At 43.0% G+C, this 26,697-nt stretch overlaps 1 protein-coding gene and 1 long non-coding RNA gene across 5 annotated transcripts in view; one reads left to right on the plus strand and one right to left on the minus strand.

The window, feature by feature from the left end:
• PLXNB3 (plexin B3) overlaps nt 1-2,600 on the minus strand; it is a 59,738-nt gene extending 57,138 nt beyond the window's left edge. The window contains exon 1 of one of the 4 annotated variants that reach the window (XM_039365976.1): nt 1,897-2,600. In XM_039365976.1, coding sequence (XP_039221910.1) covers nt 1,897-1,998 — 102 coding nt within the window. In that variant the 5' untranslated portion in view covers nt 1,999-2,600. The remainder of the gene's footprint in view (nt 1-1,896) is intronic. The other 3 variants (XM_039365981.1, XM_039365977.1, XM_039365978.1) reach the window with 3 other exon arrangements.
• On the plus strand, nt 451-25,363 carry LOC120318420. Its single transcript, XR_005559495.1, has 4 exons — nt 451-1,775; nt 5,038-5,261; nt 22,041-22,183; nt 25,224-25,363. It is a non-coding gene; the product is annotated as an uncharacterized LOC120318420 (long non-coding RNA).
• Nucleotides 25,364-26,697: the final 1,334 nt, after the last annotated feature.

Here is a 26,697-nt window from a genome sequence, read left to right on the forward strand (position 1 = left end):
GAGTGGGCGTGGCAGTTTTTCCAGAATGCTCACATATTCTCCCAATTGTCCCCTCCTTGGTTGGTATTTTTTTAAAAATACCTTAAGTTTAGGCTTTGTGGTTTGATAAGAGAAAGACTTAGGAGATAAGTATTTAGACCACTTAGTACATCTAATATAAAGATAATATTTCATAGTAACAGTAGGTTTGCATGTAAAACAGCTGATGTGAGGAAAAGGGTACAAAACCCAAGTTGTGACCCGGATTCCAGGATCAGAGTCACCAAGCTAAAATCAGGTAGGGGACAGCATCTTAAATAATTTATTTTACATTTAAAAAGTTATAAAGCTGAATTGTCTCTTCAATGTAGAGATGAATGCAACTCCTTCATACACCCTGTGATGAAGCTTTATGATGATTGGAACTTTTCAATGCAAAGGCTATCTCCATTCTAGGTTGTGGTGGCCAAACTTATTTTGCTTTTTACAGGCAAAATCGAACTACAGCTAACTACAGTCATTCTTCAACAGGATACTATAATCACCCTGGCACAGCCACCTGGCATCCTCCCTCTGTGCTGCAAGTGGAAGGACCAGCTTGTCTGTTTATTCAAGCTGGACTTTCTGGTGTTGCAGATTTGATATATCCCGAAGGCCAGTAAGAGGGGAGAAGATTGCCCAAGCCAAAGAATTCATCCTTGCACCTCTCTCTCTCCCTCTATCAAGAATACCATCTTTTCCCTTTATTTCCCCCCTAATTTCCATGTTTTGTTAGGAGAAAGAGAAGCATTGCTGCGGCTGATGTTAGCCATAGTGCTGACAAGTTTCAACAGGCCTGAAAACACCAAATACCAATTGAGTAGACCTCCTCCTATCTGAAGTGTGGGTCTCTCTGTAGTTACATGGGAAATGCAGTCTGCACTTCTTTGGGGACAACTCAATCTGCTTTTAAATCCTTAGGAAGAATCCTTTTTGCAAAGTAATCTCTCCTCCTGTATCCAGTTTTTAAAAAACCTCATCAGTAATCCTTCCTTGTTCAGGATATTTCACAGAATCACAATGAAGGTGAACGTTCCCCATAATTTGTATAAACCTGATCTCAGTTCTGTAGTTTATGTAGTCAGCTCAGATTAACAATTGCAGGGAAACTGCAATGCACATTCCTACCCAACAACAGACCTTAACACAGATCTGGAGGGAGGGGGGGGGGGAAGAAGTGAATACACAAATCTGAGTTTTCTTCTTTCAGTAGGCAGAATACTTGTATTATCTTCTTCCAGTCTCCAAATCTGCCAATTTCCAACCCCTGCCAGGCACTTTTCGACTTCGTCTACTTTAAGAAGCACCTTTCGAAGAAATTTAATGTCTAGATTGGGCAGGGGGGGGAAATAATAGGGGGAATAATGCGGGCGAAGAAAACTCTGATGAGGGCAGATTAAAAAAGATGAAGGGAAAGAATGCCTGCAGCGAGCAGAGAGGGGCGCTGAATGAAGAAAGGGGAGGGAAAGCTGTGGAAAAAGGTGTGGAGCGGCGGAATGCCTGGAGAGCGATCAAGAGAGAGAGAGAGAGAGAGAGAGAAAAGGGAGCGTTGCTGGCAAGAGAAGGAGTCGTTAAAGAGGCAGCAAGGGGAAGAGGGTCCACGGGATGGGTCGCCCCTGAGAAGTCGAGCGAATGCTTCGGGGCATTCTTTGACCAGTTCTTTCTGCTCGGTTCTTTCTGCACTCGAGCAGCGGCTCCGAGAGGGAAGCAGAGTAGAGAAACCGCGGTGGCAGAAAAGCATATGAGGATCGCTGGAGGTACGGAACACATGTGATCGGTCCCTAAGAAAAGATCCTAGAGGGTGCCCGAAGGCGCATCCTATAGACACCCCGCTGTCCCCCCTTTCTCCCTCTCGCCGTCCCCGCCAGCGCTACCTACCTGGCCAGCGAAGTTCAGAACAACTTGCGACCGTCCGCCGCTCAAAGCCAGGAGCCGCTCCCGGGCAGCGGCACCGCTCGATCTCTTCGCCAATCTCCCCATAATGCACCGCTGCCAACTCCGAAGTCTCTCCTCTGCCGCCGGCAGCCCCGTTCCAAGCCGAGCCGAGGCAAGCCAAGCCAAGCCAAGCCGCCACCTCCCCAAGCCAGAAGGCCGGCTAAGAATTGGAGGGTCAGGAGCGCCCCCTGCTGACTGAAGTGAGCTAAAGGCGTCCCAGGGGTTCTTGGAGATTCGCCGGTCTTCAGTCCCGGCCGCCGGATCTTCGAATGTGCGACTCCGCACAGCAGGTTGGGGCAGTTTTAAGACGGTTCCAGTTGGATGCCGCCATTCTCTGTAATGAGCAGCCCATCTTTGTATCTGTCCTTCCTCATAACGTCAATGGGGAGAAACAGCACAGATGCAAAGACCGTCTCTTCCCTTTGTAGCTGCTTTACTGAGCTTTGCTCGCTGATGGCTCATTAGGTTACCTTGACTGCAGGTGGACTGCCAAGATCCGGACGGCCGTTAAACTGTAACCGAGAAATTTAGATTGTTCCGCACTCCCCTGCTGCCATCTAGTGGTCATCGGATTTTTGTGTCCCAAATCTGGTCACTTTAAGGTTCATTTAACAGTGGCTTTCTTCCACGGATTTGGTTCTGATGTACAGTTCCCACTACCTTACTAATAAAACAGATGTTTGCCCTGGTTTAATTGTTTTCCTGTATATTGAAGAGAGTGGGATTGGAGTGTCTTCCAACTCCATATTTCTTGGATTCTATGTACTTGTTTCCCAATCTTGCTTCAGAATGCCAGCATTCTAAATGATTACGGGCTGTTTTCAGTTACATCAGTGGTTCTCAACCTTTTTAATGCCGCGACCCCCAACCGGTCGTAAATCGAGGACTAAACCGGTTGTAAGTTGAGGACTTTCCCTGCCCGGGAGCACTGCACATGCGTGGTGCCGCCCCCTGCGCTGGCCGAGGCATAGCTGGCAAGCAGCAGAGACAAAGCAGGCCGACCACCGGCTTGGCCACCAGCTGGCCAAGCCCAAGGGAGGTAAGGCACCCGCCAGGCCCCACGCGCGCCAGCAACCCTCCCTGTGCCCGCTGGCCTCCCACCTCCCACCCCTGGCCCTCTTTTACTTACATTTTTAGTAGTTGCTCAGCAGGGAGGGGTGGAAACTTCCAAACAGCTCGCCTTCGCTGCAGACAACTTGCAGCACCGTTTGCAGAATGGGACTTTTGGCGGGCTCAGCAGGGCAGAGACAGCCTGGACAATTCCTATTGGCTTTTGAAAGCCAATAGAATTAGACTCTATTCAAGAGAGTCTATTCTATTGGCTTTCAAAAGCCAATAGAATAAAAGGGAGTAGCACAGCTAAGGAAAAGAGGAAAAAATGGCAGACTGCGTTGTTTGGCGACCCCCGTGAAATGGTCGTTCGACCCCAAATGGGGTCCCGACCCACAGGTTGAGAACCACTGAGCTACATTATCTATATTCACCCTTAGTTTTAATTTAAACTGACTCAGATATCCATACATGAGCCTGCCATGTGTGCTTGCAAAGTTCTGAGTCCAGAAGAGAAGTTTGTTTGTTTGTTTTTTTAAAAAAAGATGTTTGTGCAAATCCTCTACAGATAATCTCTAGAATTCTGTAACTTTGGCTGCATTTTTTTTTAAAAAAAATGAAAGTTTCGTGTACACAGCTAGTCCAATAATCTGTGCACATGTTCATATCTACTGCCAGTGGGAAGAAGGAAAGGAGAGAGGATTTGAGATAGATAAGCAGCAGAAATGTAAGGCATAAACATCCCTTTGTAACCTGTCTATAAATGTGAATGAGATCACAGTATGCTTTTCAACCAAGCATACGGAACAGCCATGAAATGTACCAACACTACAGGTTCATCTGCACAGCAACACCAATGCACTTTCTTCCCATCCTAGAGATATGAGAAAAGCAAGTCAGTGGAAGAAATGCTTCCCCCACAGCTTTTTCTTTCACTGTACCTTAGCAACAAGGCCAGGATTGCTGCTGCTTCATAGAAAGTAATGTGGGCTACTTTCAGGCAGCAACTGGGTCCCTTTTGGAGATCTCAGTATGTGGCAAGTCCCCTGTCTGGTCCTGGAACCAGTTTGAAGATTGCCCAAGTCTTCTTTGATTAAGAAGCCATGACACATGTGTGGGGTTATATCTCTGGGTTGGATTCAGTGGGACTTCTGCTCCAGTGAAATTGCCTGTAGGGTGACATTGGGGAGGGGAAAGAATATATGATATTAGAAAAGATTAAGATAAGATAAGATAAGATAAGATAAGATAAGATAAGATAAGATAACCTTTATTGTCATTTTTATACTGTGGACACGATGGCACACATCAAAAATAAAATTTAGTTGCCCACTCTCAAAGTGAAACATATACATGACACACACCTAAACATACTATGAACAACATCTGTATAGACCAGGGGTAGGCAACCTTGGCTCTTTTATGACTCGTGGACTTCAACTCCCAGAATTCCTGAGCCAGCATGGCTCAGCTTGGAAACCTCTCCCTTTCCCCTCAGCATGGCTGGCTCAGGAATTCTGGGAGTTGAAGTCCACAAGTCATAAAAGAGTCAAGGTTGCCTACCCTAGGTATAGACCCACATCCCTACATATACATAGCAAATAAATATTAAATATTGTCCATCTTGAATATATAACGGAAGGAGGAAGCTTGAGAGTTTGCAAGGTTAATGCTGTATGGAATGGCTGAATCTGGATGTTCTGCTTCGGATACCACAAAGAATTGCTGTCTGGTTGTGTAAAATGGAGGAGGTACAACAAATAAAGTGACATTGCATGGTCAAACAGAAAAAAGGTTACCTATAGATAGACGTTTCCAGATCCTAACCTGCAACAGCCCCATTACTCTGAAGTTGTAAAGACCACTGAATGTGTGCTACAGTATTTAACTAGTTATCTGGGGCTCTGCTTATGGAAGGAACTACATCCAAAGTATGTTTCCAGTATTTGGAATATTTCAAAGGCTCAGAAGTGACATATTTTTCATTGAAGGCAGTATAATAACAAAGTGAAAATATAATACTTTTGTTTTCAGTTTCCCCTGAAGCTCTTGTTTCGTGGGCCATTGGTGGACATTCCGCAGACGAAAAATGATAAAGGATAATAAAGCATGGCCATGGAATGCAAGAGGAAGAAAGAAGGTCCAACCTTCAGTCTCCACCATATACTACCCAATTTCCGCTCAGGAAATCAAGGATCAAGCAATGGACTGGAACAGAAATGAGAAAACATTGGTGGATTGCGAAAAAACTCAAGTAGGTAAGCAACAATTGTTTCTGGTGCAGAAAATGATTTTTGCAATGAGTTTGGAAAGTTTCACTAGACTTTGGTCAAATCCAACCTGAGTTCTAAAGAAATAGGGTCATTCCCTTTTCACCAATCCAATGGTAAGGCTCAGGAAAGTCCTATTTTTCTGCACCTAATCCCTTCAAAACCAGCATCCCTAATTTTGCCATTTGGAACGTGCAACTCCGCACAGCAGATTGGGGTAGTTTTAAGACGGTTCCAGTTGGATGCCGCCATTCTCTGTAATGACCAGCCCATCTTTGTATCCGTCCTTCCTCATAACATCAATGAGGAGAAACAGCACAGATGCAAAGACCGTCTCTTCCCTTTGTAGCTGCTTAGTGTAAGACATGGGTGTCAAAAAATGTCACAATAGGTCACGATATGTCACGTGATGCGATAGGTCACGTGATGTATTGTGACCTATTGTGATTTTTTTTTGCCTTTACGGAGCTGGGGTGGGCGTGGCCTGCATGTGATGCATTCGGCCCGCAGGCTACCAAGCTCTTCTGCTGCTTAGAAGGGGTGAGGTGACAGTATTGCTTAGTTATCACTACCCTAAATCACCTGGCTTACCTGGTCACCTGCTCCCAATGCAATGTAGCAACTTTCCTTTCTTGGATTCTTTTTTAGTTGGGTCAGACTAAAATTACCATTGTTCTCAGCTCTCCTGACGTTGTTTTTCTCACACTAGGGCTGGGAAAAGACTCAGTAAACAAGCATAAAAACAATGGACCGAGGGCACCCATGATGTATGCATGCATTCCAGTGCACAGTGGGATATTAAGCATGGTGGGCACTGGAGGTTATAACAATACTCTGGAGGGACCTGTAACTTGCAGCTGCTCTTTCAATCATGGCTCTTGCAAGGGGGAAGCCACAACGAGGATCTTTTGGCCCAGCTATGGTGGTATATCAGCTGCATCCCTTTCTGGAGGAAAAAATGGCTCTGGCAACAGTAACTCATAAGTTTATCACCTCTAGACTGGATTATTCCAATGTGTTTTATCTGTAGCTGTCCTTGAAGACTACCTAGCAACAAGAGCTGGTGTAGGATGCCTCCTGCACAAGCAAGAATAATTCAGCAATATATCAACAGTACCCAGTGCCATCTCAAGGCCACATTAGCTGATAGTGCAACCTCCCACTCATGGGAAATTTGCATTTTTAGAATGATTTCGAAGGAAGGGTTGCAACCTTATGCTTTGGTGCCTAACAGCTTGGTTCTTAAATAAAGCAGTCACTAATGAAACTAATGATAAAACTTTAGATTTCTTTGAATTCAGTTGAATACTTCATTTGGCCAATTAAACCATTAATTGTGATGAGATACACAAGGAATTTGTCTCGGGTGCAGAAACTCTCAGTGTACATGCAAAGCAATAGAATAATTGTAATACCAATAAAAGGGGGAGTAAAGAAGATAATAGGGCTAAGTAATATTACAGCCATACTGCATGGGTATATATATGGACATTAGGCAACACTGTGAGAATTAGGTGTTCATCAGAGTGATGGCGCAAGGGAAAAAACTGTTCCTGTGTCTAGTTGTTTTGGTAGACAATGTCCTCTAGCTCTGTCCAGAGGGAAGGAGTTGAAACATTTTATTTCCAGGTATTATGAACGGTTTGCTATCTTCTCAGCTCTCTTTCTTTTTTTTTTAAAGAAAATTTTATTGATTTTCGAGTTTTATATTTAAATATTTAAAAAGCAACATGGTGGCTGAGTTAATCAATAATTCAATAACATCCAAGTATCTTTAATACAAATCTCAAACTACTACATTAGATATTTCCTCTCTTATCCCCTTCGTATTTACTATCTCATATTTAAACTAATACAATTCTTATTATATTGATTACATAAAAATAACTTTCTTACATTTATCAATATATATATATATTCAAGAACATTGGTAAAAATGCGGGCATAATTATGAATAAAAGAATAAAAGACGATCACCGGGAGGGTAAGAATACTTTACTAAAAATATACTTATACTAAAAAGTTGCCAAGCTTTCGCTGGGGGAACTCCTCAGCTTCGTCAGGGCTAAAAGGCCATTACAATAAAGGTGGTTTAAGTAGGTTCAAGTAGCGTTTGCGCACGGCTCCTAGCCCGTGTTACTGGCCCTGATTGGCCAGCTGATAACCAAGATGTGTCTATATTTATGGGAATATTGAATATTGAATTCCATCTACTCTGATATAAAATTTACCATGGAGGAGGAAAAACATAACACCCTTGCCTTCTTGGATGTATCTATCCATCGCCAATTGGATGGATTCTTACATACAAAAATGTTCCGTAAACCAACTCACACGGACAGGATCCTCCATTATCAGAGTAATCATCCAGTTTCCCATAAAATCAGCTGCATTAAAACGTTATTTAAGCGCGTTGACTCCCACTGCAGTACGGATGAGTATAGGAATGAAGAGAGGAGACACCTCTTTCGCATATGCCGTTATAATGGTTACCCATTAAGATTCATCAGATGGCATAGCGTAACAACTCATCTCCGGGCCAACCAACGTAGAGAAGAACCCTACTTACAGAGAACACGCATCTCCCTCCCATACATTAACAATATCTCAGAGGCCACGGCCAGATTGCTGGCCCCCCATGGAATAGAGGTGGCTCACAAGCCAAATCAAACTCTACGGTCTAAAGCAGTGTTTCCCAAACTTGACAATTTTAAGGCATGAGGACTTCAACTCCCAGAATTCCACAGCCAGCGTTGCTGGCTGTGGAATTCTGGGAGTTGAAGTCCTCATGCCTTAAAATTGTCAAGTTTGGGAAACACTGGTCTAAAGTCATGCGCCCAAAGGACCCCCTACCTCCTATGGAGAAATCATCTGTTGTCTATAAGATCAATTGTAAAAATTGCCAAGGCAACTATGTGGGGGAAACAGCCAAACGCCTGAAGACTCGCCTTCATGAACACCAATTGGCTATAAAACGGGGTGAGCAGCATTCACAACTTTGGATGCATATGGCAGAGGAGGGCCATCAATTTGACTTTGCTAATACCTGTATCATAGCTAGTGATGCCACGAAGGGAGGCCGGCTACTGAAAGAGGCCTGGTTCTCAAATGACAGCTCAATTAATCGTCACATTGACTTGCATCCAGCGCAACAAGCGCTGCGGAAATGGGACTCAAATTACCACTCATTACATTGCAAGCGATCATACCAACACTTGCGGCATTATGGACAGGAAGCCGCACCCCCCCACCGTCGGGAATGCCTGCATACGGACATAAATAACTATACCATCAACACCCCCTTGCCAGGTGACCGGTGCCGGATTGTGCGGCGAGAGAGTCTCCCACCCCAACATGTGGACGCTGGAATAGAGGCTACGGACTCCCCGCGCACGGAGAAAGAAAGGGAGGGGGCGCCTGATACGGACGATCCACGCAGCGCCCAACAACCCCATGTGAGGCTCACACACCCCGAGGAGGGAGGAAGCGATATCAGTGGAGCCGGAACACCTAAAAGACTTAACGCTAAAATCTTGGAGTGTGTGGTTGCCCATAGCAACAAAGAGGAGCGTCCCACATGGAGAGGGGAGAGAAAGCATAGAATGACAACCTGCTCGATCAGCAAGGGGAAGAGTAATGAGAGCGGTTTGAGTGCCAAACAACGGGAGGGAACGGATGTAAGGAAGACTGGGGTGGGGAATAAAGACATGATTGCTGAGGCATACCATACTCAGATAAGAGCTGTGGACACAACAAAGGAGGAGAGAGGTATACAATTGGGAAGGGATATTAACCCACAGTTAGTGGAACCCTATTCCCATCATAAGATACAAGAAAACATCAGATCGAACCCTCCCCCTGATACGGCAGGCATTGGTATTATCGGAAGAGGAGGGGATGCAAGGTTACTAACGCCTCCAAAGACCAATAGTGGAGGGATAGGGAAGGGCATCCGGAGAAAAGAACATAACGTTATAGACACATCTTGGTTATCAGCTGGTCAATCAGGGCCAGTAACACGGTCTAGGAGCCGTGCGCAAATGCTACTTGAACCTACTTAAACCACCCTTATTGTAATGGCCTTTTAGCCCTGACGATGCTGAGGAGTTCCCCCAGCGAAAGCTTGGCAACTTTTTAGTATAAGTATATTTTTAGTAAAGTATTCTTACCCTCCCGGTGATCGTGTTTTATTCTTTTATTCATATATATATGAATGCTGCTCAAAGCACGAAGCTGAAAGCACCAGCCTGAAGATGACGAATGGGACTTCGTCGAAACGTCGCCAAGACACTTCCAATTTTACGTGGGAGAAAACCCGAACAACCAAAGACCTACATACAAATACCCGCGAAAACCTCAGAAAACAAATATATATATATATATATATACACACTAAAAATTATATATATATATATATATATATATATATATATATATATATATACTAGTTATTTTAACATTCAATCTTTATATACAATCAATGTCCTAATTAGTTTTTCCCAATTTTTAGTTTCCAGTTAATATTATTAACTTTAACATTTAATATTTGTAATTTTAAATAACCACAGTTCCCTTTATCACAATTCATCGCAAAATCTAATGTTCAGGATACACATCTTATCTATTTGAATATATTCTATTTCTCGCCATCTTACATCAACTAATTAATAATACAGTTTAACATTCTTATTTTCTGTTAATTTCCAAATGTCTTAAATTTAGTAACCAAAATTTCTCTTATTTCAACATTTAATACTTCCTCTCTTTTTCTCTTTGATGTCTACTAACTCATATTTAAGCTAATAGTTTTTATTATAACAGCTAAGTAAAAATATATTTATTACATTCATCAATAGAGTTTTAGCTTATATATATAATTATATATAATCAATGAATGTAATAAATATCTTAATTACTTTTACATTCAATCTTTATAAGCAAATCAATATTCAAATTTAACTATTTATATTTATACTTCCAAGTTTTAAATGACCAAAGTTTTCTTTATCTTAGCTCATAACAAAATCCGGCACCCGACAATGCATAAGTGGGTTTTGGGTTGCAGTTTGGGCACTCAGTCTCTAAAAGGTTCGCCATCATTGCTATAACTTCTTATTTCATCAGTAGCTGTAAGAATAGTTTCATAAATTGCTTTCAACATAAAGAGAATCTGCTCCTGATCTTCATACATGTTCTCTTAGTAGTGTGTTAAGTTTAAAGCTTTACAATCAAAGAATAAAAATTATCACTGAGTATAGAACACAGCTGGGGTTCTCACAACTGATATCTGTCAAGGTTACACAAGTCTTATCTATAGTCTGGGCATCAAGCCAAGTCTCTTTTAAGCAATAACAAGTTGTAATATAAGGTTTAGCCACAAGATGTCGCCCATACCATTTAGAGTTTTCTTTTAAGTCCAAAATTTTTATAGTCCTTTTTCCAATTTTACTTCTTTTTTGTAATTAAAAACCCAAATCTTCAATAAAAATAAAAAAAATATTTTAGTCCACAGATTTTAAAAAGATAAAAATCCAGTTGGAATCAAGTTATTCTTGCAATGTTTTAAACTCCCCTGGATAGTCAGTCGCCGCTGTTTTTAGAGGATGGGATAGAATCTCCCTTCCCTCTCCACAGGGGGGAAAGTACTTTGGGCAGCTTATGCAAGTGGAAAAAATAGTTAGGATTAAAGAGAGGTAGATCTCACCCAGTCTCATCCGCGCTGCTTTATAGGTGCCTGGTAGTAGGTTTAACTTTGGCTGTCTGCAGCCTAGTGACCAGCCATATTTCTATGGACGCTCTTTCATCCGCCGGTTTGGGGGGCTGCCCCAGATCAAGCAGAAGGGCTACCACCCTCCCACGTTCAAGTGGGGATCCCCTCCTTACTGGTTGCCCCTATAGGGCAACTTTTGACCCTTTCCAGGGTCCCCCAGCGGTGCGAAATCGGACGTGGAAGACGGAGCTCGCCTTCTGAACATATGTGGTGTCCACGTTGGCAAACTGGAAGTCTTCTCAGCTCTCTTTCTGACTTGCACAACATATAGGAAGGCAGGCTGGTTGCAATGGTTTTTTCTACAATCTTAACTCTCGGTTGGAGTCTGTACCTGCCTTTTTTGGTTGCTGTACCAAATTAGAAAGTTACACAAGTACAGATAACAGACTTAATAATTCCTCTGTAATATGATATCAATAGCTCTTGTGTTTTGCTGTATAGACTTGCACAGGTTGTGAATGGGAGGATTGGTTGCAAAGGGTTTTTGGTTTTTTTTCACCGTCATAACTGGGAACAGTATATGGGGCTGTTTCTAAATGAGGACTATAATACCTGTAGCTGTTAAACAAAAACAACTTGTGTTACAGTCAAGCCAGTTTGGTGTAGTGGTTAAGGCACCAGGCTAGAAACCAGGTGACTGTGATTCTAATCTTGCTTTAGGCATAAAGTCAGCTCTGTGTGTGTGTGTGTGTGTGTGTGTGTATGTGTGTGTGTGGAGAGAGAGAGAGAGAGAGAGAGAGAGAGAGAGAGAGAGAGAGAGAGAGAGAGAGAGAGAGAGAGAGAGAGAGAAAGAAAGAGAGAGACTTTGGACCAATCCCTCTCTCTCCGCCTAGGAAGCAGGGAAGGGCAAACCACTTCTGAAGTCTTGCCAAGAAAACTGCAGGGACTTGTCCAGTCAGTCACCGGGGGTCAACCCTGGCTCGAAGGCATTGGAAAAAAACCCACAAAATAAATAATCCTCTTACAGCACTTATTAAGAGATATTACAGACTACAGTAAACGTTTAAAAGATATTACAGACTACAGTAAACGTTGCCTCAATGGAAGGGGTGTTTTGATCTCTGTGAAGGATTTAATGAACTGCTGGGTTTACCTTACAAAAAGCACGTTGTGTCATCTAAAATGGACAACAGTGCTTGAGGGGACACAACACAGAAAAGTGTATATCTGAAATGGGGCAGAAAAACATGCCTTGAGGTAATGTTAACAGTAGATGAAGGACATTATCTGTTTCTGCCATCCAGAAATAGTTGCCTGCCAGATCTGGTGACAGGTCACTAGTCAGCACAGATAAGCCTTTTCTCTGAAGCTGCAACCTCTATTTTGTAATTAAATTGTTACCTTAGTTCTGAAGAAAGACCAGTGTAGGTGTGAACCAGGATCATGTATGCACCATAATGGAATGTAGGATGATAAAGTAATTCATGTCATCCTTGAATCTGGCCAACTGGATATAATAGTGATCAAGAGCTATTATAATACAGATTCTACTCTACCACTATTTAGCTTTTTAGGGCTAGTTTGGTTTAGTGATTAAGGCACCCAGATAGAAAGGAGGAGACCGTGAGTTCAAGTTCTGCCTTAGCCACTCTCTTTCAGCCCAACTCACCTCACAAGATTGCTGTTGTGGAGAAAATAAGAGAAGGAAGGTGTGTTGGATATGTTTGCCATCTTGACTTACTTACAAAAATAATAAAGCTGGGATACAAATAGATGAATAAATAAAATATCACAAAGATGAGGGAAATTAAAATATATATTATCATCATCATAAGATTCAGAACTCATAATCTTCCTTTGTTGTTGAGCTTGTGTAAGCTACTAGCAAAAACAAACAAACAAACCCTTACACATTTTTAAATCTGGTGGCTGAGGCTAGTCAAATCTCCCTTTGCATAAAGCAGGTTCCATTCTGAATCTGGACTGCACACTGCAGGGAAAGGGGTGAGTTAAATCTTTTATCTCATCTGTTTCATTTTCCTTAAAAATAACCCCTTCTTGCTGAAAATACGCTTCTTTTATAAAATATTTTTTTTAAAAAAAAGGGGGGGAGGAAGAGCAAATAGCAACTTAAGGAATTTAAAACATTTAGCTCATGGAAAACATTTGTCTCATGTGCAAAGGTTGAGAAATGCTGTTATTCATCCAGAACATTGCTCTGCTGTTTGTTGTGGAAACATCCCCTTTCTGTTTGAGATGTGAGTAATATCTGAAGGGATCACCTCCTGATTTTTTCTTAAGATTTAAAAACGCTCCGGAGATTCTGGTCAGCAGAGTCATAGAAAGAGGAAAGAGGGCTAAAAAGGATTTTTTTTATTGATGCCACTTTTAACACATGCCTAGCAAGGAAGCCATGTGAAAGTGAAAAAAAGAGGGGGGGGGGAGAGAAGCATCATCAGAAACTTCCAGCTGATTGTGCTTGATTGGAAGGAGCTGCTTATACATGTTCTGCCTGTGAAAGCCCAATTCCACAAGGATCTGGTAAATAGTATAAAGCATCAATTTTACAAAGGGAAGTTATATAAGAATGGAAAGCAGTCTGGCTAGGTAGTAGAGATAAATCCACTCACATCTTCTTCAATCTGGATTCCTGATACTGGCCTAACTAAGTCACAAATGCTAAAGCCTAGTTTTTTAAACTAAGCATCTGCTGGCTGGGGAATTCTGGGAGTTGAAATACCTTAAAGTTGCCAAGATTAAAAAAAAGCATTGTTCTAAAGATACAAGAGAAATTATAAACATATGAGTCCTTATTAGCATAGTCTTTCAAGGTGTATGAGGAATTCCAAAGAATTTTTGTGATTTCCCCTCTCCTTTTTTTTTTTTTTTTGCATGAAGGCAAAAAATGATTCTGTTCCTTCAGGAATGAATATACAGTGTGTGTATATGTGTGTATAGTGTATTGTATTTGTTGTTGGAAATCTGGGCTCCCTTGCAGCATTTCAGCTTTTCTAGAAGGATTAGCTTTACTTGAGTCAGAAACAGGGTAATGTCCATTGTTTTCAAAAAATTATCTACACAATTGATGTAACTGACATTATTTACAGCAATTTACATATTTGCATGATTACTTAATTCAGCTGTATAACGATTACATTCATTATGCACATGACACTAATTATTTTAATTCCTTAAATTTGGTCTGATGAACATTCCACTTTAAAGGATATTCTGTCCCTCCCAAACAACCCAAACAACCCATTAAATTGAGGGCTATCCTCTTTGCAACCCAGACTTCAATTCTGTTTCCCATGATATCTTGGCAATGGAGGAAATTAGGTGTTTGAACATGCAGAAGAAGGAAAGGGAAAGGAGGCTATAACATATCTGTCAATATAGAAGCTTATTATAAAAGTCTTTATTTTTTTTACCAAAGTCTTGGGCCCATAGTTTTTCAGCCTCATGTGAGTATACTGTTGAGTCCTTGGCGAAAAGCAGACGCGAGAAGCAGTTGTAATTCTCAGGTTTTCTTTTATTCTGTGTTCAGCTTACAGGTGAAGGCTTCAGCAATGCCCAAAAGCTCCCAGCCTCTTATATAGGCAGTTCCCGGGTCAATGTGTTACTTTTCCCGCGCCAGCACCCGCGCATGCGCACAGGCGCTGGCGACAGCCTGTCTGGTCCCGGGCAGCTTGCACCTGCCCGGGACTGCCTGCAAACGCCCCGAGCCCGTTTGCAAGGCTCGGGACATAACACCCCTTTCCCCCGGGCTAAGACTACTACCAACATACAATTATTTCTTGATGCAGTGTTCTACTCCCCAGTGCTCCTACTGTTTACTGGCTTTTGTTTGGCCAGCAATGTTATGTAATCCTCTAAGTATTTAGGAGATTTCCTTGCTCTCTGTGACCTTCTCAGCTCTGGGTTTCTGACAGGTGTTCCCTGACTGAGGGGAGACGTGAGCCTGTTCTCCTTATCATGCCTTGGTGCCTTCCAAGGACTGTGCCCCAATGCCTGGCCTGCTTGCTCGCCCACCGGGCTCGTCAGGCCAGGGCTTCTGTCACTTTGTGACCTGGTTGACCTGCCTAGCTGTAGGCCCTCGGGCCCCTTGAAGTGATAGCCACTGCTGGGCGTTTCTGTAGAACCTCCTAGGTCCGTCCAAGATCTGTCAGGAGGCTGTCCATTCCCTAAACCCCGTTCTGTGTCCGGGCTCATGTGGGTTTCTGTACCTTCCCAAAACTCAGTTACTCCCTGATTTGGGCTAGAGGTGTTGCGGTCGGGACTTGGTTCCTCGACCACCTCCCTGTATGTTTGACCCCCTGTAGGACTTGGGGTAAGGTCAGGCCAACTCTGGGGATTATGTGCCAGCTCTCTTGCGGGGTATGATTTATTGGGATGCTCCCGGGTATCCTCCCTGACTGGAGTACTGTGCTGTGCAGGTGAATAGTGATTGTACCCCCGGGGTGACTCCCTGGCTGGAGTAGGCGTGAATGCCTGGTAGTTGGATAGGCTCTTAGAATTCCTGTTTGGGGCACTCGCGGAATCCTGGAATGGGCCGTTTGTGGCTCCATCGTTGGAGGTGGGCAGCAGCTCGTGCCCCTCCCTTTGCTCTAAAGGGTCCCCCTCCCCCCCTGGAAAAGACCCAGGAGTCTCATCTGAAAGATCCCGCCTAGGGCGGAGTTGGTCGATGTGCCGACGCAGGACACGACCGTTGTCCAGGGCTACCTCGTAGGATAGAGGACCTGTGACCCTGGAAATAGAAGCAGGGACCCATGTATGACCAGGCCCGTAATTGCGAGTCCAAACCGGGGCACCCACAAGTAGTTGTCTAGGTGCCCTAGGATGTGAGGTAGATGAAGGCAGTCTGTCCGGATGCAACCGGTCAAGCTTCGTAGTAAGTTTGCGCCCCCAGCGAAGTTCAGCTGGGCTTCTCCCTGTAGAAGTGGACGGTGTGGTGCGGTAAGAAAGGAGAAAGTCAGCCAACCTGTGATGCCAGTCCCCATAGGTGAGTCTTTTCAAGGCGTCCTTTGTGATGCGGACCATGCGTTCAGCCATACCGTTGGTGGACGGGTGGAAGGGTGCAGACGTGGCATGACGAATCATGTTAGCCTGTAAGAAAGCTTGGAATTCGGAGGAAGTAAATTGAGGGCCGTTGTCAGACACGATGACATCTGGGAGCCCGTGTGCAGCAAAAATCCCCCTCAGTACCTGAATAGTCTTTGCAGTGGTGGTGGATGAGACAGGTACAACCTCAAGCCATTTTGAATGACTGTCAACGAGGACCAAGAAGAACTGGCCCTGAAAGGGCCCAGCGTAGTCAATGTGCACCCTAGACCATGGGGACTGTGTATCCTCCCATCTATGCACAGGAGCTTGGGGCATCTCTGGGCGAGAGCGCTGGCACAGGTGGCATGCATGCACCTTAGCCTCAATGTCCTTATCTAAACCAGGCCACCACAAGTGGCTGCGCGCAAGGGCCTTCATGCGAACAATGCCAGGATGACCCTCGTGGAGGGACTCTAAGATCCTAGTCCTCATTGAGGTGGGAATGACAACTCTGTTTCCCCAAAGCAGACAACCCTGAGAAGTGGACAACTCGTTCCTTTTGGACCAGAAACTCTGAAACTCAGGACTAGGGCAGTGCTCAGGCCATCCAGACAAAACCCAAGAAAGGACACGTGAAAGTGTGTGATCTGTGCCTGTTTCAGCGGCGACATCCCTGGCATTCAGAGGGGACTCGGGCAAGGCTTGGATGGATAGAATGTTGACAGCTGGCGCAGGGTCAGCTTCTACTACTGGCAGGGGCAATCTACTGAGGCCATCAGCATGGCCCATTTCTTTCCCAGGCTTGTGGAGTAAGGAAAAATCATATGCAGACAGAAAAATAGACCACCTAAGCATTCTAGGGGAAATGATTTGGGGAGTTTGTTTACGTGTGGTAAACAATCCCAGCAGAGGCTTATGGTCAGTGAAGACCGTGAATTGCCTGCCATACAAAAAATCATGGAATTTTTTAATTCCAGCAACAACAGCCAGAGCCTCCCTGTCTATCTGAGCGTAGTTGCGCTCAGCAGAAGACAGTGTTCTGGAGTAATATGCAACAGGAACCTGAGTTCCATCAGACCTGAGGTGGCTCAGGACGGCTCCTACCCCATAAGGGGAAGCATCACAAGCGATGCACACAGGAAGGGACTCATTGAAGTGTGCAAGTACACTGTTAGAAGTGAGTAAAGCCTTGACCTCATTGAAACTAGCCTCATGTGTTTGTGACCATTGCCACGCTGCTTGTTTGTCTAATAGCCTGTGAAGAGGCTCAGCTACACTAGCTTTATGTGGAAGAAAGGAATTGTAGAAATTCAGGAGGCCCAGAAAGGCCTGAAGTTCGGCCTTAGACTTTGGCCTAGGTGCTTCTAAAATGGCAGTTAGTTTGGATTCAGCAGGGTGAATCCCAGCAGCATCAATTTTGAACCCCAGAAATTCAGTAGAAGGCACCCCAATTTTGCATTTGTCTTTTTTGAGCTTGAGGCCTGTTTTCCTGAATCTTAACAGAACAGCCCTTAGCCTTTCAGCTAGAACGTGTGTGGAGTCTCCTGCAATTAAGACATCATCAAAGTAGGGGCAAACCCCCGGTATGCCCCGTAGTGTGTTTTCCATTACGCTTTGGAAAATCCCAGGAGCGACATTCACTCCAAACTGTAGCCTTTTTACCTTAAAGGCTCCTCTGTGGGTCACAATAGTCTGAGCTATAGCAGCAGCATCATCAACAGGCAGCTGTTGATACGCTTGAGCTAGGTCAAGCTTTGCAAAAACGCGCCCCCCCTTGAGGGAGGCCAGAATATGACTGACCACAGGAACAGGATAGGCATGTTGCTGCAATGCCTTATTAAGTGTGCATTTGTAGTCAGCACAAATGCGAATGTCCCCATTTGCCTTTAGAGGCGTGACAATGGGGGTCTCCCAAGGGCTGGAATCAACAGGTTCTAGGATTCCCTGTTGGATCAGTTTGTCTAACTCAGTGTCAATTTTACTCTTTAAAGCAAAAGGGACCCTTCTTGCTTTAATTCTAATGGGTGTGACAGTGGGGTCTAGTTTTAAGGACACAGGAGGTCCCTTGAATGTGCCCAGCTGGGGGCTGAAGACATCTGCAAATTCTTTGCAGACTTCCTGTAGGTCGAGTGTTTGTAAGCTGTTGAGCCCCGTGACGTGTATCCCCAAGGCTTCAAACCAATCGAGTCCTATGAGACTCGTTCGTTCACCCCCTACTACTAATATGTCTAGTGGACCTTCAAAATTCTTATACTGTACGTTAAGGGTGGCCTCCCCCTTAACACACACTCTCGAATTTTGAAAGTCTGTTAACACAATGTCAGAAGGCCTTAATTTAGCCTGAGTTCCACTGCCGGAACAAATCTTCCTAAATGTATGTAAGGATATGATTGAAAGGGCAGACCCCGTGTCTAGTTCCATAGTTAATGGAACCCCTTGTAGCTTCACCTTGAGTGACAGCTTTTTCTTGATGGGCTTGTGTGTGCCTGTCCTGAAGATGCTTCTTCGCGAAGCGCAAAAACCTACCCTATTCTGGCTGGGGACCCTGGTACCTTTCAGGCGCAGTTCTTCCTGAGGTTGTACCTTTCGTCGGCCCAGACACACAGCTGCAATATGTCCTTGTTTCCCGCACGCCCGGCAGATAGCGGAGCGGAACTTGCAGTCGGTTCTCCTGTGGCGACCTCCACAGCCGATGCACTTAAGGGGAACTGCAGAGCTTCCTTTCTGATTCCCTTCCTTCGTGGGGTGGAGACGGTCGACTTCCTTGTCCGGATCCTCCTCGGAGTTCCCTTGGACGTCCTCTTGGTGCACGGATGCAACATCTGGACTGTTCCTGATCGGCCGCATGTTTTTGACAGCGCCGCCTGCTGCTTCTTCTGCGGTGACCTCTCTTAAGGCATCTTGGAAGGACAATTCTTCTTTGGCGAAAAGCCTCTGTTGTAGATCTCGATGCCTTAAGCCGCATACGAATCGGTCCCTCAGTCATTCTTCGAGGTCCTTGAACTTGCAGTGCTTGGCGGCCTTCCTCAATGCAGCGATGTATTCTTTGGCCGACTCTCCGGATCGTTGATCCCTCTGCTCGAAGGTGTGGCGCCATGCGATGACGGACATCTTGGGCTGGAAGTGCTCCTTCAATAGCTTCTTTAGATCTGCGTAGCTAACAGACTCTAATGGGACAGGTGCTGCAAGGTTCTCTGCGATTTCGAAGGCGTCTTAACCGCAGACACAAAGCAGGGTGGCAGCCTTCAAGCTATCTTCCCTCACTTGGTTTACCTTGAGGTAATTTTCCACCCTGGCTACGTAGGACTCCCACCGCTCTGGATGTGAGACGTCGAATTCCGAAAGCCTTCTGACTTTTGCCATTTTCAAGAGACGGGTCTATCAGCCAGCCTACCCCCAAATGCGCACTGGATTGGCGGGTAGCTGCCGAGTCAACGCCGTTCCGCCGTTCAGGACTCACTTGGGTAAGCTTACACCTCTTCCTTTCCAGGCGATGTAAGACATCCCACCTTCGTCGCCAGTGTTGAGTCCTTGGCGAAAAGCAGACGCGAGAAGCAGTTGTAGTTCTCAGGTTTTCTTTTATTCTGTGTTCAGCTTACAGGTGAAGGCTTCAGCAACGCCCAAAAGCTCCCAGCCTCTTATATAGGCAATTCCCGGGTCAATGTGTTACTTTCCCGCGCCAGCACCCGCGCATGCGCACAGGTGCTGGCGACAGCCTGTCTGGTCCCGGGCAGCTTGCACCTGCCCGGGACTGCCTGCAAACGCCCCGAGCCCGTTTGCAAGGCTCGGGACATAACATATACCGTCCAGATATGATAAGGATTTTGCCTTCAGATACTCTTCACTAGACCAAACTCCCACCCATAGTGAGATAGAACACAGATCAATTAATATATTAAGATCAGGATTGGTAGCAAGTAATACCTTACAATCAGTTATGATATCTCAAACCAGCCAGTTTGTCAAAAAAAGAAAACCTGTAAGGGCCTTACTTTAGCTCTGGCAATGAAAGTACAATAAAGCCAATTAAATGCAATGTCCAGAGTGTAGTCATAATGCGGTTCTTTAAATGGATTGTGTTGAGAAATAAAAGATTGCTTTATTTAGAGGGACACGATCTCCAACTAGGTTGGCATGCTTTTATATGGTATGAGAAAGCTAAAGCGCATAAATACTTTCAAAATCATGCCATAAGAAACGTACTACTTTCAGAATGGGAGAAAATTAGACATAAAATATACATGAAAATAGCTGAGTGACTTTCAACAATGGAAGCATTCGCTTACCCAAACCTGATTAACTATGGTAAACTAGTTAGTTATAAAGATATTTTGGATAAAGATGGAAAACGTAAGGACAGGCAAACTCTTCAACAACAAGGTATTGATTTAACATGGTGGTCCTATTTGCAAATTCAAACAAGATACGAAAAAGATATAAAATTAACAGGATTTTATAAAGAACAGACTCCATTAGATATAATTTTGTTAAAAACAGATGAGAATTTGATTTAGAAACTCTATAAATTTCTTCTAAATTGGAAGATGGAAGAAAAACAAGTGAAAGAGACAATGATAGTATGGGCAAAGAATTTTGGATATTCTATAGATTTAGAAGACTGACAAAAACATTGGGATAAAAATATTAAGCTTACAAAAGCAGCAGCATATAAAGAAAATTTATACAACATGTTTTATACATGGCATATGACACCAATTCGCTTAGCGAAAATGTTTAAAAATGTATTGAATACTTGTTGGAAATGTAAACAACAGCCAGGTACTTATTATCATGTCTGGTGGGTATGCCCTAATACTAAGAAGTATTGGCTTAAGATTCATAGATGGTTGGAAAAGATGATGAAAATACAGATAGAATATAAACCAGAAATATTTTTGCTAGGAATATTAAGACCTAATTATGGTAAAGAGAATGACTATTTGATATTACATGTTTTAACAGCGGCAAGGATAGTATTTGCCCAATTTTGGAAAAATGAAAATCTACCATCTGACCAGGCTATAATTACTAAAATTTTAGATTGTGCAGAAATGGATAAATTAACATTGGAGATGAAAGATGATTCAGTTTATTTTAAAACTTGGGAAAATTTTTATCAATGGCTAGAGACACGTTAGAATCTGAAAAGAATTTAATATTTCAGAATAGATGATGGATTTTTAATTGAGTTATAGTATATAGGTTGATAACATCTTTATTCTTAGTGATTTAGTGATTCTTAACCATTAACATTGATAATTATGACTAGTTGAGATTTTATTACTCATGTTTATTTACATAGATGAATTTATCTGTTCAATTGTTAGTAATATGGTTATAGTTAATCTTTTTTTAAAATGGCTGAGTATGATATTTATTATTATGATCCAGACGGTAGCTTGTTTGTTAAAGTACGTGATTATTGCACCTATCCCCATTCCATCCTAAATCCCCCACCCCTTTCCCCTCCCATACCTGTATTGTTCCTATTTTTTCCTTATTTATATAAACTTAATAAAATATTTATAAAAAAAATAATGTGGTTCTTTAAATGGAACTGAGATTTCAGACATTTCCCACTCAGTCTCCTCAGGCCACTTTTTAAAAAAGGTTTTATTTGTTAGAGGTCTGTACTTTAAAGGTCTAATCCAGAGTTCCCCAACCTTTCTGGCTTTGCGGACCGGCGGGTAAAGAGAGGATGGTTCCATATAAGTGGCCGGCAAGCGCGCTCACGGAACTCCATTTGCGCGAGTATCATGCATGTGCAGCACTGTCACTGTCACAAATGGAGCGCAGGTGCACATGCTCACCTGCTGCTTGCGCAAGTGGGATGTGCATCCGCGTGCACACTCGCCCACTGTTTCCATGGCCCAGTTGCAAAAACTTCATGGCCTACTAGTGGACTGCAGCCCAGAAGTTGGGGACCCCTGGTCTAATCTATTAAGAACGGAAAGGAAGGAAAGGAAAAAAAAGCTATGTTATTGTTAGATTTGTATCCCACTTTTTTTATACAGAGTTGAAACTGCCCTTCTGAGTATTCCTTCATCCCATCTTCTCCCACAGCAACAATCCTGTGAGGTAAGTCAAGCAGAGAGAACAAGCGATTGATTGGCCGTCAGTCACCCAGGGACCTTCTGTGGTTGAAGGTGGACTACAGGTAAGTCCTCTATTTACAATCATTCATTGAGCAACTATTTGAACTTACAACAGCACTGAAAAAAGTATTTATAACTAGTCCTCACACTTATGATTGTTGCAGCAATTCCACTCTCACCTGATCAAAACCTGAGTGCCTGCAGTCAGCATGTACAGGTAGTCCTCGGCTTACGAGCACAATTGAGCTCAACATTTATCTTGCCAAGTGGGAAATTTGTTAAATGAATTTCGCCCTATTTTACCACTTCTCTTGTCACATTCGTTAGCTGAATCGTCGCAGTTGATAAATTAGTAACACGGCTGTTAAGTGAATCTGGCTTCCCCGTTGACTTTACTTGTCAGAAGGTCGCAAAAGGGGGATCACATAATCCCAGGATACTGCAATGGTCGTAAATATGAATCAGTTGCCGAGCATCTGAATTTTGATCCCATGACTATGGGGATCCCAGAATGGTCATAAATGTGAAAAATGGTCATAAGTCACTTTTTTCAGTGCCGGTCACTAGGTGAACTGTTGTAAATCAAGGACTATGTGTATATAAGACAGTTGCAAGGTTAGTCACATGATCTCCATTTGTGACTTTCCACCGCTTCCAACAAGCATTGTCAGTGGGGGAAGCTGATTAACAACCCCACGATCCGCTTAACAGCTGCAGTGACTGGTGTAATAACTATGACAAAAAAAGGTGATCAAACTGGGCACAACTCCCCTTAACAACTGCCTTGCTTAGCGACAGATCCCAGTTGTCGTTGTTAAGAATTACCTGACTAAGCTAACTCTCTGTGCTTCTGCTGCAATACCATGACCCACTGGCCCTCGGATATTTTCTGATATAGAGAATCTCAGCCATTCCAGGGGTTTGGATTAAATTTCTTTCTTTCTTTCATTTCTGTTTCATTCCTTCATGTACAGAAGAACGCAATGCTTCCCAAACCCATGTAAATTAATCCAAATTAGGTAAAAATGGGTTTTTCCTTGGGTAGCAACACATGAACCCAAACGCAACAGGGACATTTAAACTGACAAAACTGTTTTACCTACATAGGGTAAAAAAGGACTGTCTGATAACTTGTTTTGGGTAATGGGGGGGGGGGGAAGCATTGGGAAAAAGAATGCTTTTTTCTTCTTCCTTTTTTTTCAGAAAGAGGGAAATAAATCAAAGGTTCCCACTATTGTTGTCGAAACTCACTGCTTTGCATCTCGATCACCTTATTCCCTTTGTTATGAAGTACCCACTACTTAAATCCAATTTCCTGGTGGATTGCTTGTATGGCAGATTCCTGAACAAGGACAAACCTCTGCTTTTATGAATGTCATCAGTTTTTAGCGTTAGCAATTAAGCAATTCCTTGTTAAATTACATAAGCCCTGATGGCGATTTTTTTACCACAAAGAAATGGCTGAGATTGTCAAACCAACTAAACACTAGCATGTGGTTGTAAACAAGCTTGGATTATAGCTCAGTATTAATTTTTGGATGCCATCTGTTATCTATAAATAAGCAGTGAAAGAATGTGCCAATACAGTACTGTTATAAACTAGGGAATTCTCCATCATTCAAAGAGAGCCAGATGCCAGAAAAAAAGGAATTGAAAAAGAAATTTTTTTTCCACAGCCATTCCGGGTGTTTGGATTAAGCTCGGAGAAATCCTGATTCAAACCCTAACTCAGCCATGAAGCTCACTGTATGCTCATGGCCAGTTGCTCATCTGTAGCCTAATCGACCTCATAAGGAGGGGTGGCAGTTGAGCCAAGGGACAGGACATTGTGCATCGCTTGATACATAGAAAACATTCAGAGGAATAGTCCTGGTAAACTCTTTAAGTTTAGGGCAGTCTGTGCAGTTGAAATATTCCTTCACTGATTGATAGGTACAGTATTGCCATTCCTGATAGCTTATTCGTGTCCATTTATTTGTCTGTGAAAAAAGACTATCCACTTTGCTGACGCATTGTATACAGGTAGTCCTTGACTCACAACCACAAATGAGCCCAACATTTCTGTTGCTAAGCGAGACCGTTGTTAAGTGAGATTTTGCCCCATTTTATGACTTTCCTGGCCACAGTCATTAAAGTGAATCACTGCAGTTAAGTTAATAACATGGCTGTTAAGTGAATCTGGCTTTCCCACTAACTTTGCTTGTCCAAAGGTTGCAAAAATGATCACATGGCCCAGGGACATTGCAACCGTCATAAATATGAGCCAGTTGTCAGGCATCCAAATTTTGATCACGTGACCATTGAGATGCCGCCATGGTTGTAAGGATGAAAAACAGTCATAAGTCACTTTTTTCACCACTGTAATTTTGAACGGTCACTAAATGAAAGGTTGTAAGTCGAGGATAGAAAGCTCTCTCCTCTGATTTTCTCTGGCCCCTCCTGCTGCCTGTTCCCATTCAGGTAGACTGCTCTGATGTCCTTGTCTCTTCAAAGTCCTCTGAACTAACCTCTTAATTTTCAGCCCTAACCATAACCAAGACTTAAAAGACATGACCACAGCCACTACTTACCAGGAGTCATTTCAACCTAGATGTATTCTGAACCTCTCTATAGAGTTTTATCTATGGTGATGTACATGAATAAACTTATCCTTTCAATGCAGCTTGACTAGACTTTATTCAACCAGGATGAATTTTGAAAAAAATTAACAGGGCTTGGTTACCTTGAGGTTATTGCCATTGCACCTTTAGATCCATCTTTAATTGTTGACATAGACATTTTAGACTGCGGTCTCAGCACTTTTTCCCAAAAGCTTGGCCTAAATAAATGAACAACCCCCTTTTGCCTTTGGGGGAAAAAAGGCATCCATACATATTTGCACACTGATTTGATAATTAAAAAAGTAAACCTGCACTTATCAGCCTGATATACTGGCTGAAGTTCTGAGATGGGATGATATGTCCTTGGGCACGTGTCTAATGCAATATGTTTAACTTAGGAAATTAATGTTAAACTACAGATTTTAAATTAAAGGATTATCATAATAATTGCTTAAAACATTTATAAATGTCTCTTTATAGTTTTGTTTTGTTTTTCTTTCAGATTCAGATTAGGAGTTGGTAGTAAGTAATCTGGCCAACAGACTCCTGCAGTAATCTGGATGTGAGACAACTGAAGTATGTTTTGCTACTTCTGCTGTGTGAGGAATCAACCAATCCTATGAGTATTCATTGAAGGAAAGTTATGAGGTGGGTGATTTTATTGATGAAGGGCTTTCAAGAAAAATCCTAACTGAAGTTTTTGGTTCCTCACCACTGAGGGGTCCCATAACTGGTGGACTCCTGTCAAAACAAGGAAAGGTTGGATGACAAGTATAGAGCATAGCATCTTCCTTGCTCACTCTCATTGTTCATTTTGAGATGGCCAGTTCAGGATCTACCAAGGTGCTTAGAAAGGAATGCCCACACTGTATTATCGAGAAAAGTGACAGAAGAGTACTCATATACTGTGAACATATACCATATGTAACAATTGCATTCTAAGAAGAAATTAAAGAACCCGAAGGAAGGGTTCCACCCTGCAAAGGAAGGATGAACAAAGGTCACTGAGGAATACTGGCTGAAGAAAGAAGCTTGGGAAACATAACCATTGCACATCATAAAAAGTGAGATTAGGACTAAACCCACTGAAATATGATACTGGTGACATTAATGGAACTTAGATGGGACAATAATTTTGCAAAGCTGGCCAATAGATCTAGTAACACCAGCTCCACAGGTAAATGCTTCATCTAGGCCATCAGCAGAATTTTGATAACACAAGCCAAATGGACCCTATAGCAGGGCTTTTCAACCTTTTCATAGATTGTACACAAACTCCATGTTTTTTTTCTCTTTTTAAGCTGCCTCAGGCTGTCACGTGTCACAATGTTGTAATTCTAGACTAAAAGGCTCCAGCAATTGCGAAAAGCTTTAGCTTTAAATTAAGCTTGTTTACCTTCAATGAAAACTTTCTAAAAGCCACAGATTCAATTAAAGGGGGTAAAACTAATTACATTTGTTTAAAGGGATTAAACCTTTCCTGTTGTCTTTTTTCCCCTTCCCCCACCCAAACCACGTTCTTTTATAACCTCTCCTCTCCTCCCCCCCTTTTTTTCTTCAGTTCACCTCCAGCTCCCAGCTGCTTCTGGAAGCGCCAATCAGCTGGAGCCAATCAGCTGGAGCCCTGTCAGCTCCTGGGGCTTCTGCAGAGCCCAGACAGTCCTGCAGCTGTAGCTGCCTCTCCCTCAGGCTTGGCTCGCTTTGGCTCATTCCCCTCCCCTGCTACACTTGGCTAGCAAAGTACCACAGGTGGTACGGGTACCACCAGTTGAAAAGCCCTGCTCTATAGAATGTCAGAAACAAAATAAAAATAAAGTTGATATAGCCTGATAAATAAATACAAAAGAAAAATTAGACTAACTGTGTATTAGTTGCAGTACGACCATAAACCAGTTTAAATGCTGAAAATAAAATTACTGAAGTGAAAATACAAACAAATAACCATCCAAATGAAATATACTAATTAAAAAATATAT

Source organism: Crotalus tigris, unplaced genomic scaffold, assembly GCF_016545835.1.
Source record: "Crotalus tigris isolate CLP2741 ecotype Arizona unplaced genomic scaffold, ASM1654583v1 scf7180000020218.1340706, whole genome shotgun sequence".
Classification (NCBI taxonomy): Eukaryota; Metazoa; Chordata; class Lepidosauria; order Squamata; family Viperidae; genus Crotalus; species Crotalus tigris.